This window comes from Hyaena hyaena, unplaced genomic scaffold (genome assembly GCF_003009895.1).
Source record: "Hyaena hyaena isolate Hyena2069 unplaced genomic scaffold, ASM300989v1 scaffold_492, whole genome shotgun sequence".
In the NCBI taxonomy this organism is placed as follows: Eukaryota; Metazoa; Chordata; class Mammalia; order Carnivora; family Hyaenidae; genus Hyaena; species Hyaena hyaena.
This window is the reverse complement of record NW_024081124.1, coordinates 259828-272074: the sequence shown is the minus strand read 5'-3', so window position 1 is coordinate 272074 and position 12247 is coordinate 259828. Positions and strand designations below refer to the sequence as shown.

General features: G+C 55.7%; 1 protein-coding gene across 2 annotated transcripts in view; it reads right to left on the bottom strand.

The window, feature by feature from the left end:
• Positions 1-1509: 1509 nt before the first annotated feature.
• The window catches only part of RABEP1 (rabaptin, RAB GTPase binding effector protein 1), a 96848-nt gene continuing 86110 nt past the window's right edge, over positions 1510-12247 (bottom strand). Inside the window, exons 12-18 of one of the 2 annotated variants that reach the window (XM_039254540.1) lie at positions 10144-10242; positions 6772-6912; positions 4462-4651; positions 4033-4088; positions 3784-3882; positions 3038-3154; positions 1510-2391 (exon numbers count right to left, since the gene is read on the bottom strand). In XM_039254540.1, the coding sequence (XP_039110471.1) occupies positions 2290-2391; positions 3038-3154; positions 3784-3882; positions 4033-4088; positions 4462-4651; positions 6772-6912; positions 10144-10242 (804 nt within the window). In that variant the 3' untranslated portion in view covers positions 1510-2289. The remainder of the gene's footprint in view (positions 2392-3037; positions 3155-3783; positions 3883-4032; positions 4089-4461; positions 4652-6771; positions 6913-10143; positions 10243-12247) is intronic. The other variant, XM_039254541.1, reaches the window with a different exon arrangement.

Here is a 12247-nt window from a genome sequence, read left to right as displayed (position 1 = left end):
ATGGGCCACGCAGAGTCGGCTCCGAACCTGAGCAAAAACTAGAGCCGTGTTTGAACGTGGGGACGCCAGGAACGCGAGCGCAGAAAGGAAAGGAAAGGGCCACGCAGTGAACTAGGCGGCAGCTGCTTAATCTGAATACTTTCTTCGGGACGCGCCTTCGGTACGAACGGTTGCACGCGTGGTGCACTGAGAGCCCGCCTGGAGCCCTGGTGGACAGGCCGCGGCCGGCTCAGCGCCTCCGCCTGCGGGATGACCTTTGGGAGCCACACCGGTCTGCGCCCAGTCCCTGCGCGTCCCCCGCAGCTCTGTCCTCGGGTAGACACGTGGAGCCCTGAGAGGTGACGCCGGACCTGCCCAGACACACCGACTGAGCCCGAGTGACAGCCACGTGGTGAGGTGGGTCACAGGAGGTAGGTCACGTGAGCCATGCGGGAACGCGTGGGCTCCCCTTCCCTCCTTCCGCACGGCTGGTCCCACCGTCACCGTCGCTTTCCCACCAGACCCGAAACCCAGTGTTTCCCAGTGGGGTTTCCCGCGGGGACTGTGTCACGGTGTCCTACGGGAGAGATTGTGCAACAAAACCTTCAGTGTCGGTTTGGGTTTTATAGGAGGTTTTCCTCAGGCGAGTCCCAACCGTCCGCCTGTGCCTTCCCAGCGTGGCCGTGGCCGTGGCCGTGGCCGCGCCGGGAGTCCCTGGCCCAGCACCTGCTGCAGCAGCAGGTGTGCAGGGCGCCTCTGGGCGGAGCACTTCCCTGCGAGCCTGCCTTCAGGGAGGTTACAAATCACCCACCTTGATGGTGCCTGTTGTGACGCTTTGAAATTAGCCCGGGGCTGAAAGCGCGTGCATTTTGGAATTAAAATCCCCTATAGTTCAAGGAGGATATAGGTTTTCTTTAAACCAAGTACAGAGGATTTTAAACTAATTGTTTCACGCGTGGCAAGCCCGAGGCACCGTTTGCATAGTTCGTATTCAAAGGCATGTCCACGGATGGGAACTACTGCGGTGGCCCCGGGATGACGTGCGTAGTCCGGATCTCGTCCTGTGGAAGACAGACGTCCCGAGGCTCAGGGCTGGCGCGTCAAGGAGCGTTGTCGCTACGCCAGGAGTCGGTGGTGGCCTTGAGCCAGACGCCTCCACTTCATGCCCGTAAGATTCCTTCAAGGGCCCTGGGGTTCTGCGACCCCCCCCCCGAAACCACGTGGACGGAGCTGTCTGGGTGGCCTCACGCGGCACCCCATCCGCGGTCCACACGGCGCTCCACAGGCGGCCGGCAGATTTTCTGCAGCCCTCGTGAGGCCGTGCACGCCCTCCCCACAAAGGAAGGGAATCTAAGCTGACACAGGTGACGGCGGCCACACGGACGGGCCCCCCCGGGGTGCGCGCGATCTACACTGAGGGGGGGAAACAAACTAGGTGTCTGTCGACCCCGGCCGTCCCCGTGTTTGTACGGACGCTTCGGAAGCTACGTGCGCCCGCCGACAGGAGTTGCAAATAAGCCAGCACATGTGTAAGTTTATACTAGATGTCAGACAGAGCTTGTTTTATTAATATTATTTTTCCACTGATCCAACAACTAAACTAAAACAGTTTTCAAGAGTAGACGTGCTGAACCCTGGTACCGCGGGCCCACGAGATGCAGCCGGGCGGCAGAGAAAGTGCTTCCAGTCTCTTGTGCTTGCTTTTCCTTGAACCTCAGCTTCCAATAGAGAGAGAGCCCAGCCTTGAGTTCGAGTTCTCACGATTGATTCAGCCCGAGAACGGGTCTCGCCCGCCGCCGTCGGACATACTCCGCGAGCCTCAGTGCGTTTGCGGCCCTCCGACGCGAGAGAAGACGGTAGGAAAGAAACGCCCGGAGCCCGGAGATTCCGTCACGAGCCAACGGCCTGCTCTCAACCTTCATATTTTAATATAAAATATTCATACAGCGAACGCCACGCCTGTGCGCTGGCCGGGGCGGCTGACGAGCTCTGCGCAGCGGGAAACACCCCATCCCCGGATCTACGACCAGCAAAGCTCATTCCAAACGCAACTGGGCTGTTGCTTTAAAGGCAGGGACGTGTGGGCCACAGCAGCACTTCCTCTGTCACCCCCGGAATCCCGTTCCCGTCCGTCGCCCCGTCTGGAAGGCCTGCTCGCAGCTCCCGCGCCACAGTCTTCCCTCGCCACGCGTGAGCCTCGCTCCTGGCCTCCTGTTCTGTCACTTGTTCAGTTAAGAGTTAAAGAATAATTAATGTTGCTCTAAAGAGGAGTTAAAAACCCAGGGTGCAGGCCACGTCCTGCGGCGGGTGTCATGTCTCCGGGAGCTGGTTGATGTCCGTCAGCTTGGTGTCGTTGAGAATGGCCCGGATCCTCTCCAGGGAGCCGGCTTGCCGGATCCGCTCCAGCTGCACCTGGGGGCGACAGCGAGTCAAGGGCACGTGCCTCTTGCCTGGCAGGGCCGGGCCCTCAGCTCGTTGCGACCCGTCACCCCGAGGAAAGGGCGCAGCAGGGACAAGAACATGCGAAAGACCACCCCCTCGGGGCACCCGGGGACTCAGCGGCGTAAGTGTCTGACTCCATCTCTGCTCAGGTCTTGCTCTCTCAGCTTTGTTGGTTCAAGCCCCACACTGGGCTCGGTGCGGACAGCGTGGAGCCAGCTGGGGATTCTCTCTCTGCCCCTCCCCCGCTGTCTCTCAAAATAAAACAGAAAACAAAAACCCCAAAGCAACAGGCCCCGTGAGGTGCTGGGCCCCGAGCTCCGACACCGCACAGCCGAGTTACTGTGCGGAAAACACAAAAACCCAGTTAGAGTCCAGGACAACACGCTGTCACTATGGGTGTCTGTCGGGGGACTAGGGAAGCGGACACGTAGCCACATAGGTCAGGGACCTCGGCCCACGACACGGAAACAGCCCTCAGAGAGAAACCAAACGTAGGGACGCGCCCGGCAGGAGGGGTCTCAGCGGTACGACGCGGGAGGCCCGTCTGCGAGCGGAGCGTCCGGTCCTCCGCCTGCGTCCGCTCACACCCCTCCTCCCACGGGCGCCAGCGCCTCACCTGCAGGGTCTGAGACAGCTTCACAAAGTCCCTCTGCACCTGCTCACTGACGTCTAGTTCCGTCTGCAGCCGCTGAGCTTTGTTCTTCTCTTCAAACAGGAGCTGCTCGGCTGTGCCCTACAGACACGAGCGTGGGGCGAGGATCAGCGCCAAGGAGCCACAGGCCCGCGGCCCCCGGGACAGCAGGGTCCCGCGGGAGGGGCGGGACACACCCCACCCGAGTCCGTCAGGCTCTGTCACCGGGCGCGGCTGCTTACGCACTTGCCGTCGGGCGTCCCAGGATGGCCACCCTCTGGTTCCCCCTCACCCCTCGCGGTCTGGGGACCCCGATCAATCAGCAAAAAGCTGCTGCTAAGATCTAGAGCTTTCCCAGCAACACGGGCAGAAACTTTGGGATCAACCACGACAGCCCAGCATCTGCCAGGAGGCAGCGTCGCGGGGCGCGGCCACGCGGCTCCGGGGACCGTCCTCAGAAGCCTGCCCCACGCTCAGCCCCACGCACTGCGGTTCCCTCTGGACGCCCGTGGGCAGCAGACACCCGGGCGCACGGAAGGGCTCTGACGGCAGGGCCTCTGGCTGCGCAGGGCCCACCTCCGGCAAGGTCATCTCGTCTCCCTTCCGCGAGCGGGGAGCCGTGGAGGCTCGCGGGGGGCCCTGCGCTAAGCTGCCACGTTCTTCCCACCCAAGCGAGATGGGACTCCACGTTCTTAGCACGACCGCCCCTCCGCCGTCAAGGGCAGGGTCACCTTAGCAGCCGTCTCCCTCCTCAACTGCTCCTCCAGCGCGCTCCTCGTGTCCTGGACGCTCTCCAGCTGCTGCGCCTTCTCCCTCAGCGACGACTCCACCTGCGGCAGAAGCACGGACGCCGGGAGCTGGGGACCCGGAGACACTGCCCAACTGGGGCTTGTCGCTGGCGCCCCGCACGGCAGGAAGGTGGATCCCCCCCCCCACCCGCTGGCTGCCCACGGGATGGATTTGAAGTTCGTGAAACTCACCTGCCCTTTTTCTACTTTTATTCTTTCTAGTTCAGCTTTTAGGCTGGAAACGGAAGCTAGAAGGAAGAGGGGAAGCGTCAGCACTTAAGAGTGTTCTGCGCTCGGGTTTTTCTTGTCTGCACCCCTTCCTCCGTAAGCTGCCTGCCAGACCACGAAAGGAGCCAGACACCAATCGCGGGGACACTAGCGCCCCTCAACGCCCTCGAGCTCAAGTTCAGGCAGAGCCCAGCGTGTCGTGCACGGTGTGGTGCAGGGTGGGGGCTCTGTGAGCGAGCAGCACCTGCGCCCCAAATCAGGGGAGGCCCGGTTACATCTGGGTGTGCCCCGGACGAATGAGAACCCCGCCCGACACCTTCCCTCTGCGTTTCCCGTCATCTGCATTCTGAGAGCCGCCCCAATGCCCTGTCCCCAGGAGCCGTGTCCCCGCACCCAGCTCCTCCTTGCAGTTTTCGATCTCCAGCTGCAGAGTCTCCTCCAGATTCTCCTTCAGACACTGCTCCGCCTGGATCTGCTCCTTCAGGAACAGGATCTCTGCCTTCAGCTTCTCCTCCGTGTGCTCTGCTGCGGTGCGCACGTGGATGATGCTCTCGCGGTAGCCGAGGGCCAGCTCCCGCAGCGCCTGCGTCCGGGGACACGTGCCACTGTGTTAGTGGGGACATGGGAGGGCGAAGGCGGCTACACGTTTCCTGTGACTGGAAGCTGAGGTGTTTCGCACAGCTCGCCCACCGGCACGAGGTGCCAGCTCCCTTGGGTGGGGGTCCCATGTGCTCACATTGAGCACAGTGAAGAAATAAGACCCTTCCAGCCAAAAATGCCTGTAGACCACACGGCTCGCCCTCCAAACGGTCTACACGGAAAAGTAATACGGTGTGGGGGTCACTCTGAAGGGCCAGGGCTTCCACAGTCAGCTGGGCGAGTCTGAGGGGAGGTGGGGGGTGAGAACCAGTCAGGCTCCGTGGACTCAGAGCGGACCGAGTCTGTTAACTTGCTTGTGTGCTCACGTGAGCCTACGTTAGGCCAGGGGCACGGACGGCAAAGAGCAGCTTTCTAAGACAACCAGCTATTTTTCCAGTTTAAATCTTATTTTGTTTCCCTAAACTTAGTTTCCTCCTTTAAAAAAGCCCAAGTATTTCCTAACTCTAACGTAAACACTCGGATTTTTAAGGTACCTACCAGATGTACATAAATTCATAACAGCAGTGAAAAAAAAAAAAGAAAAGACCAGGGTAAGAAAAACATCCAATGAGTTATTCCTGGAGCAGCTCTAAGAACCAGGCCTTACACGCTGCACATCCTTACATGCTGGTGACATCCTTGGACCATTCCTGGAAACTGTCCTAAATCTAGGCATTCAAGGGGGGTCCCCTGCCCACAGAGGGGGGACGCAGCTGTGAGCACAAGCACACAGGTCTCCAGACCTTCTCTGCCCAGATGAGCCCCCAGGCGCACCAGTGCCCTGCACAGACACCGGGTCAGGAGGGCACAGGGCAGGGTGCCTGGTGAGTAAATAAAAACAAAACCCAACAGTAATCTTAAGATCAACATGAAAAAAGAACGAGGTCCAAACTGTAGAGGCTGGATCAGGAGGGCAGGATTAGGGAAAACTTGCAAAACTATGAATTTCTATAAAGTTGATTTTTAAATACTTATTGTTACAAGGGGGCACCTGGGCAGCTCAGTCAGCTAACGTCTGACTCTGGATTTCAGCTCCGTCATGATCTCAGAGTGCGTGGTATCCAGCTCCGAGTTGGGCTCAGCCAACAGCGGGGCGTGCACGGGACTCTGTGTCATTCGCCCTGTGCGGCACCTGCATCGGGACTCGGTAGAGCCCGTCTCGCTCAGCAGTAACAGCAGATAACCCGATTGAAAAATGAACAAAAGTGGGGGCGCCTGGGGGGCTCAGTCAGGTAAGCACCTGACTCTTGATCTCAGCTCAGGCCTTGATCCCCGGGTGGGGAGTTCAGGCCCAACATCGGGCTCCACCAGCGTGGAGCCTACTTTAAAAAAAAAAAAAGTAAAACCCAAGGTCTGAACAGACACTTCTCCAAGGAAGAGACACAAACGGGCAAGAACACAAGGAAGGATGCTCGGCGGCAGGAGTCACAGGAGCGCGGCTCATCCACAGCGGGTGCCGCTGGGTGCCCCCAGCGCGGCTGGAGTAAAACCGGCGACGAGCCCCCGTGAGGATGTGACCACTCCCACACGGCCACCATGGGCTCCGGGGCCCAACCTCGTCCATCCACGCCCAACGTGCACACGAATGTTACAGCGCCGTCACCACAGCCGTCCGCGTGCGGGAACGCCCTGCCTGCCCGACACAGACAGGGACGTGGTGTCCCTACAGCGGAGCGCTGGCGCCCAGAGGAACGGCACTGCAGCCCCCACGGCGTCGAGCGTGGTGTGCAAGCCACATGCAAACCCACAGACCGCAGGAGTCCAGTCACAGGAAGATGACAGGCTAGAGGCTGCTTAAGGCCACGGGAAGGGGTGGGGAGAATGAAGGGAAGGTGGTTAAAATGTTTTGAAATGGACTGTGGTCACCTCAGGAGACCCTAAAATTGCTGAACTACACTTTAAACGGGTGACTTATCTGGTATGTGAATTGTATCTTGGTAAAACCCGTTTTTAAAAGGAATCGGTGGGGGGCCAGGCAGGCTCAGTCGCTTGTGGGTTCCAGCCTCATGTGGGTGTAGAGAGGACTCAGAAGTCACAAGTGCAAGGGGACGGGCAGCCACGTACCTCCACGGAGTCCGGGAGGATGAAGTCCTCCGCCTGCTGCAGGGCCACGTGCAGGCTGTGCTTCCCCTGCAGACTGTCGTTGTCCCTCTGCAGCCTCAGCAGCTCCTCGGAAACCTGCTCCCGGGACCGCGTCAGCACGGCCTGCACAGAAACGGACCAGGTGAGCCTGGGTGCACAGGCGAGGGGGGAGGGGGCAGGGCGAGGCTCTGGGGACGGACGAGAAGCACCCCAGGGTGTGACGTGCAGTCCCCACACGGGTACACAGGCGGCGAGGGAAGCCTCTGGGCCCACCCTCCACGGTCTCCACCAGCGGCGTAAAGTGGGGGAGGCTCCTGCCCACATCTGGGCCCCGAAGGAGGACCAGGGTCTCAGGCCACAGCACAACTGTCCCGGCTCATACTCACTACATGCCCGGGGATGGAGCGCTGCCTTCCTCCTCTGCTGCACATGTGTCAGGGGCAGGGAGGTCTAGTAGAGCCCAGGCGCTGGGGGGGGGGGGGGGGGGGGGGGGGGGGGGGGGGGGGGGGGGGGGGGGGGGGGGGTGCTCTGTGCACAGGACAGGGGGACACTGGGCACTGCTCCGGGGCTGCCTGTAGTGCGATCTTAGGTATTTGATGAGGACTTGTCTCAACATAAGTTACTCCATTTGAGTATATGATAAAATCCAGAAAAGTACTTAGTTTCTGCTCATTGTTAATACTAAGGCACTTAAATGGCTGTAGAAATGGGGAGCACTCACTCCTCCAACACTGACTAGCAGCTGCACCTCCATCTAGGCGTTTTGCTGTGCACGGGGACACACACACTGTGCCCTGGAGAAGCTCCCGGTGCACTGGAGGCAGAGCTCGGTAAACCGACCCTGACCCGGCCGAACTACAGGTGCTGCCAGAGTCGGGGAGCAGCAGGGATGCTAGGATGGGGGGGGGCGCTGCACCCACAGACTGGCTGCCGGCGGCAGGCAAGGTCTGGCAGAACCTGGGGGCTTTCCTGGCTCCGACTTCAGACCAGAATCCATTGTGCTCCAGACTCTTTTAGCCAATTTACAGTAAAACACCTGTGTCCCCCTGTCACTGGGGTTTGAAAGGAGGGAAGCAATCAAATGCATAGAGGGCGCCTGGGGGGCTTAGTCGGTTAAGTGTCCGATTTCGGCTCAGGTCATGATATCACAGTTCGTAGGTTCGAGCCCTGCATTGGGCTCTGTGCTGACAGCTCAGAGCCTGGAGCCTGCTTCCAATTCTGTGTCTCCCTCTCTCTCTGACCCTCCCCTGCTCACGCTGTCTCTCTCTCTCAGAGAAATAAAAAAAAAAAAAATCAAATGCATATATTTGCTTATTTTCGTAGAGAGAAAAACAGAAGGGTAAGGCAAAACTAAGTTAAAATGGCCCTATAAGGGAGGGGGTGAGAGCGGGATGAAAAGATTAGAGAATGGAAGAGATCGGAATAATTTACACACTTGTTATAGTTCTGCCTCGTGAGCTGTGCTGGATGTTCAAGAAAAGTGAATCAAAAAACGTAATACAAACAGAAACCAATGGAGCTACCCAGTATCAGACTGATAAGCACAAGGAAAAAATTAGTACAAGTAACTTTTACACGCAGTGCTCAGACTGTAAATCCTTAGCTGGGATACAGTCTAAGAGCAAAAAATCCCATGAAGCAACTGAATTTCACTTAATAGTTTTGCTGTTGGTGGCACTGTTAATGATCCTTCTGAAACAATTCTGTCCCCACCCTGACCAAGTCGTCACCTTCACATCACCAATAATGGGACACCCGTCCGAACAGGGCCAATAATGGGACACCCGTCCGAACATGCGCCTCGTGGCCCTGAGCTCCCACCAAATCAGTTCATCTAGGGGCTGTTTTGGCCAGAATCTAACCTGACTCCAAACACATGGAAATAGCCGGACACAGGATTCTCCCAGACAGCTGGTCTGGATCCTTCAAAAGCAATAATAACCATTAACGCCAGACAATGACGACGACGAGGGGGACAGTGTGACAAGACGCCCTGGACTGCCTCCTCCATCGAAAAGGCCAAGAAAGACACTGGAGCCCCCGCGGAAAACCACCTCGTGCTCTGTCTGTGCTGGGAAGAGTGTGTGGACGCGTCTGGCAGCGCCATGATGCCGGCAGCCGCTTCTAGTGGCTCAGGAAACACGGACACGTGTGTGGGAGAGAGAGACCAACATCCACTGCCACACTGTGAAAACGTGGCAAAATATTAACAACTGGCAAATCTAACTGAAGGTTCAAGAAGGGTTCAGTCTGCAAGCCTCTCCAATTTGAAATCCTCCACGGCGTTAGGGGGACCCCAAGATCCCAACCGCCACAGTGGCTGCTCTTCTCGGACGGCGCACAGGAAATGGAGCACCCTGTTCTCAGTACTAGAACCTTCGAGGGTAACCCTGGAACACTGCTCCAGCGTCACCCACAACACACTCACGTCATGTGGCGCCCACTTTTCAGAAAGTGGTTGTGAAGGCAGCGGAGTGTAAAGGACAGGCAGAAAGAGCTGAGAGAGGAGCGAGGCACAGAGGCTGCGTGGGAGGGCGCTTGTTGGTGCCCCAGCGATCTCTAGGCCGACAACTATGATCTCAGGTTCTCCGATACCGGAAACGATCTCAAACCCCCTCGTCAGTGACTGGAATGACACAGTCTTCAAGAGACCAGGGCCACAATTTGGGGATCGACTCAAAGGCCATTCAGATGCTGACCCAATGCTGATCAGAAACCGGGCATTTCCAGGCGGCCAGAGTCATCCTCAGACACAGGCTCTGACTCGGAGGAAAAGGGTGAACCCAGCGGCTGGAACCAGTCTGGGGAGGAGGGAGGCCCAAATCTGGGGGGCCACTCGGCAGAGGTCCAAGCTAACCCTTCTTCAAGAAGCTCTCAGCCCCCCACCCCCTCAGGACAGACAGCCTTCTGGACGCTTCCCCACAGCATAGCAGTTACGGTGCATGTGCCGTCAGGATGCCTGTGAAATGAATCTGACTGATTTAATGAAATGGTCTGTTGAGAAAAGTATAGTACGTTCAAAAGCTCCACCTGCTAGGGCCGCGGGAGACCTCGGTGTCCCGCTCGTGTGCAGAACCCACGACTGCACGTTAGTCCAAAGTTCATTCCGTTGAGGTTCCCAAAGCAGAAAAGTAAAGCAAGTTCCAGGTGAGAATGTTGTCTGGTCACGAAGGCAGATCTGCCAAAAGAGCTACGTGTCTGTTTCTGAGTGTGTTTGGATGTCGCTTCGGCCTGAGACAACAGAACAGTGTAGCCACTTGGCCGGGAAGATAAAATCGTAGCAAAGCGGATTTTAAGACAGAGCAAAAAGGAGTATACGTCACACAGTTAACGTTTACTGAAACATTCACTTACCATCTGTTCCTGAACATCCCTTTTTGCCTGGGAAAAGCCCTGCTGCAAGTCTTCAAGTAAGAGCTCAGACGCTTGGGCCCTTTGGACAAGCGTAGAGATCTAAAAACAACGCACACAGAAAATACAGTTAGGAAACTGGTTCTTCTGAAACTACCCGTCCCATCCCCTGCTCATTTGCTGCCCCGAGCTGATGCTTTATTCAACTGTCATAACTCACTCATCACTCAGTCACAAGGTGTGTGTGACATCTGCTGTGTCTTAGATCTTCCCATCACCAGCCGCACACGGACAGAAAGCATGACACACATGGGCCTCCAGACACAGATGTGAATACATGCTGCCTACTCAGAGTATCCTTAAAGGAGCTTAAAAAAAAATGACTAAAGATTCTGAAACTGTGTTCACACACAAAAAGCAGAGTGTAAAGTGTAAACCAGTCTTCTCAGAACTAGCTTCAATCTTCCAAGATGATTTACTTAAAAGTGAGAAACACATGACTAACATCACCAAACTCTAAACTCTGGTGTTAATTCAAAACAATTTTTTAAATGTTTACTTTACTTTTGAGAGACAGAGAGAGACAGAGCAGGGGAGGGGCAGAGACATGGAGAAAGAGAATCCCAAACAGGCTTCACGATGTCCGTTCAGAGCCCACTGTGGGGCTGGATCCCACAAACTGTGAGTTCATGACTTGAACTAAAATCAAGAGTCAGTTGCTTAACCAACGGAGCCCCCGGAGTGCCCTGATTAAACGAATTATTATGGCCAGAATTCTGCTGCCAGCAGTGGCAGATTGGGTCACACAAACCAAACTTCCTACTAAGAATGAAGCCAACCAGACAAAACCATGTAAGGTAAGGTACCTGAGAGCACCAGAAAACACGCCAGAAAGAACCACAGGGCTGCAGACAGAATCAGGACACCCAGGGCAGGGGAGGGGGGTGCAGAGCATCTGGGACAGTCCTCTCTAGAAGCACATGCCAGTCCCAAGAGAAACGGGGGATGCCGAGCAGCTGAGTCCCCACAATAAAGGGCAAGAGAGAAGAGTCCAGAACCCATGATGCAAAGGGACCCCGGTAAACACGCTGCACTTTGGACTGGGTCACCACAAGGCTGCTTCCTAGGGTAAGGGAAGAATTTAAAATAACCCAACCGTCACAAGCTCATAAAGTCTCCATTTCTATGACTGGATTCGGGTGGCCAGGATCGTTAGTACCACTAGTTCATTGCCTCTCATCAGGAAACGGCTTTATATTCTAACATTTTCACACAGGGTATCCAGCACCCAAATAAAAATGTGCAAAGAAAGGGCAAGATAAGAACAAAAATAACAAAACAGATAACAGAAACATCTAAAATGAATCTGCATGCAAGAATTATTGGAGACAGACATTTTAAAATAACTATATTTGACATGTTCAGAGATTTAAAAGACAGAATTTAGAACTGCAGAGAACTGGAAACAATGGAAAATAACCAAATGGCAATGATAAACAGGAAAAAAAATCAATTATCGAAATTAAAAATTCAATGGCTAAATTTAACAGATTAGACCCATCTGAAGAGAAAATTAGCGAAGTGTAAGACCTGAAGAAAATAAAGACAAAAAGTTGGAAAATACAGAAGAGGCGTAGAAAGCCACATAGATAAAACATGAAGGTCCCGCACATATAAACCTTTAAGGAAATAGGACCAACGGAAAAATGACTAGGAGAGCGAAAACTGACTTCCCTGCGACCTCACTCCTAGGTGCTCCAGAGAAACAGGCCGCACACCCACCAGAGCCACAGAACAAAGTCAGGAAACATATTCATTCACAAGAGCCCAGAACGAAACCCACCCAGGCTTCCCTCAAGTGCAGAAGGGCCATGAGGTGTGGCCACGTTGACGTGGCATGTCAGGTGCTGGTGCACCCGGAACCGTCAAAGACAAGGTGTGGAAGGTTCCAGATGACAGGCACCACTAAACAGCGTCAGAAGTCAGAATCCCGCCTCTGTGTGCAGGCCACGTGTTCATTCAGTAGAAAGCACATGGGTGTACTAGAAGGTTCTGAATCTTTTTTTTTTAAGTAGTTTATTGTCAAGTTGGTTTCCATGTAACACCC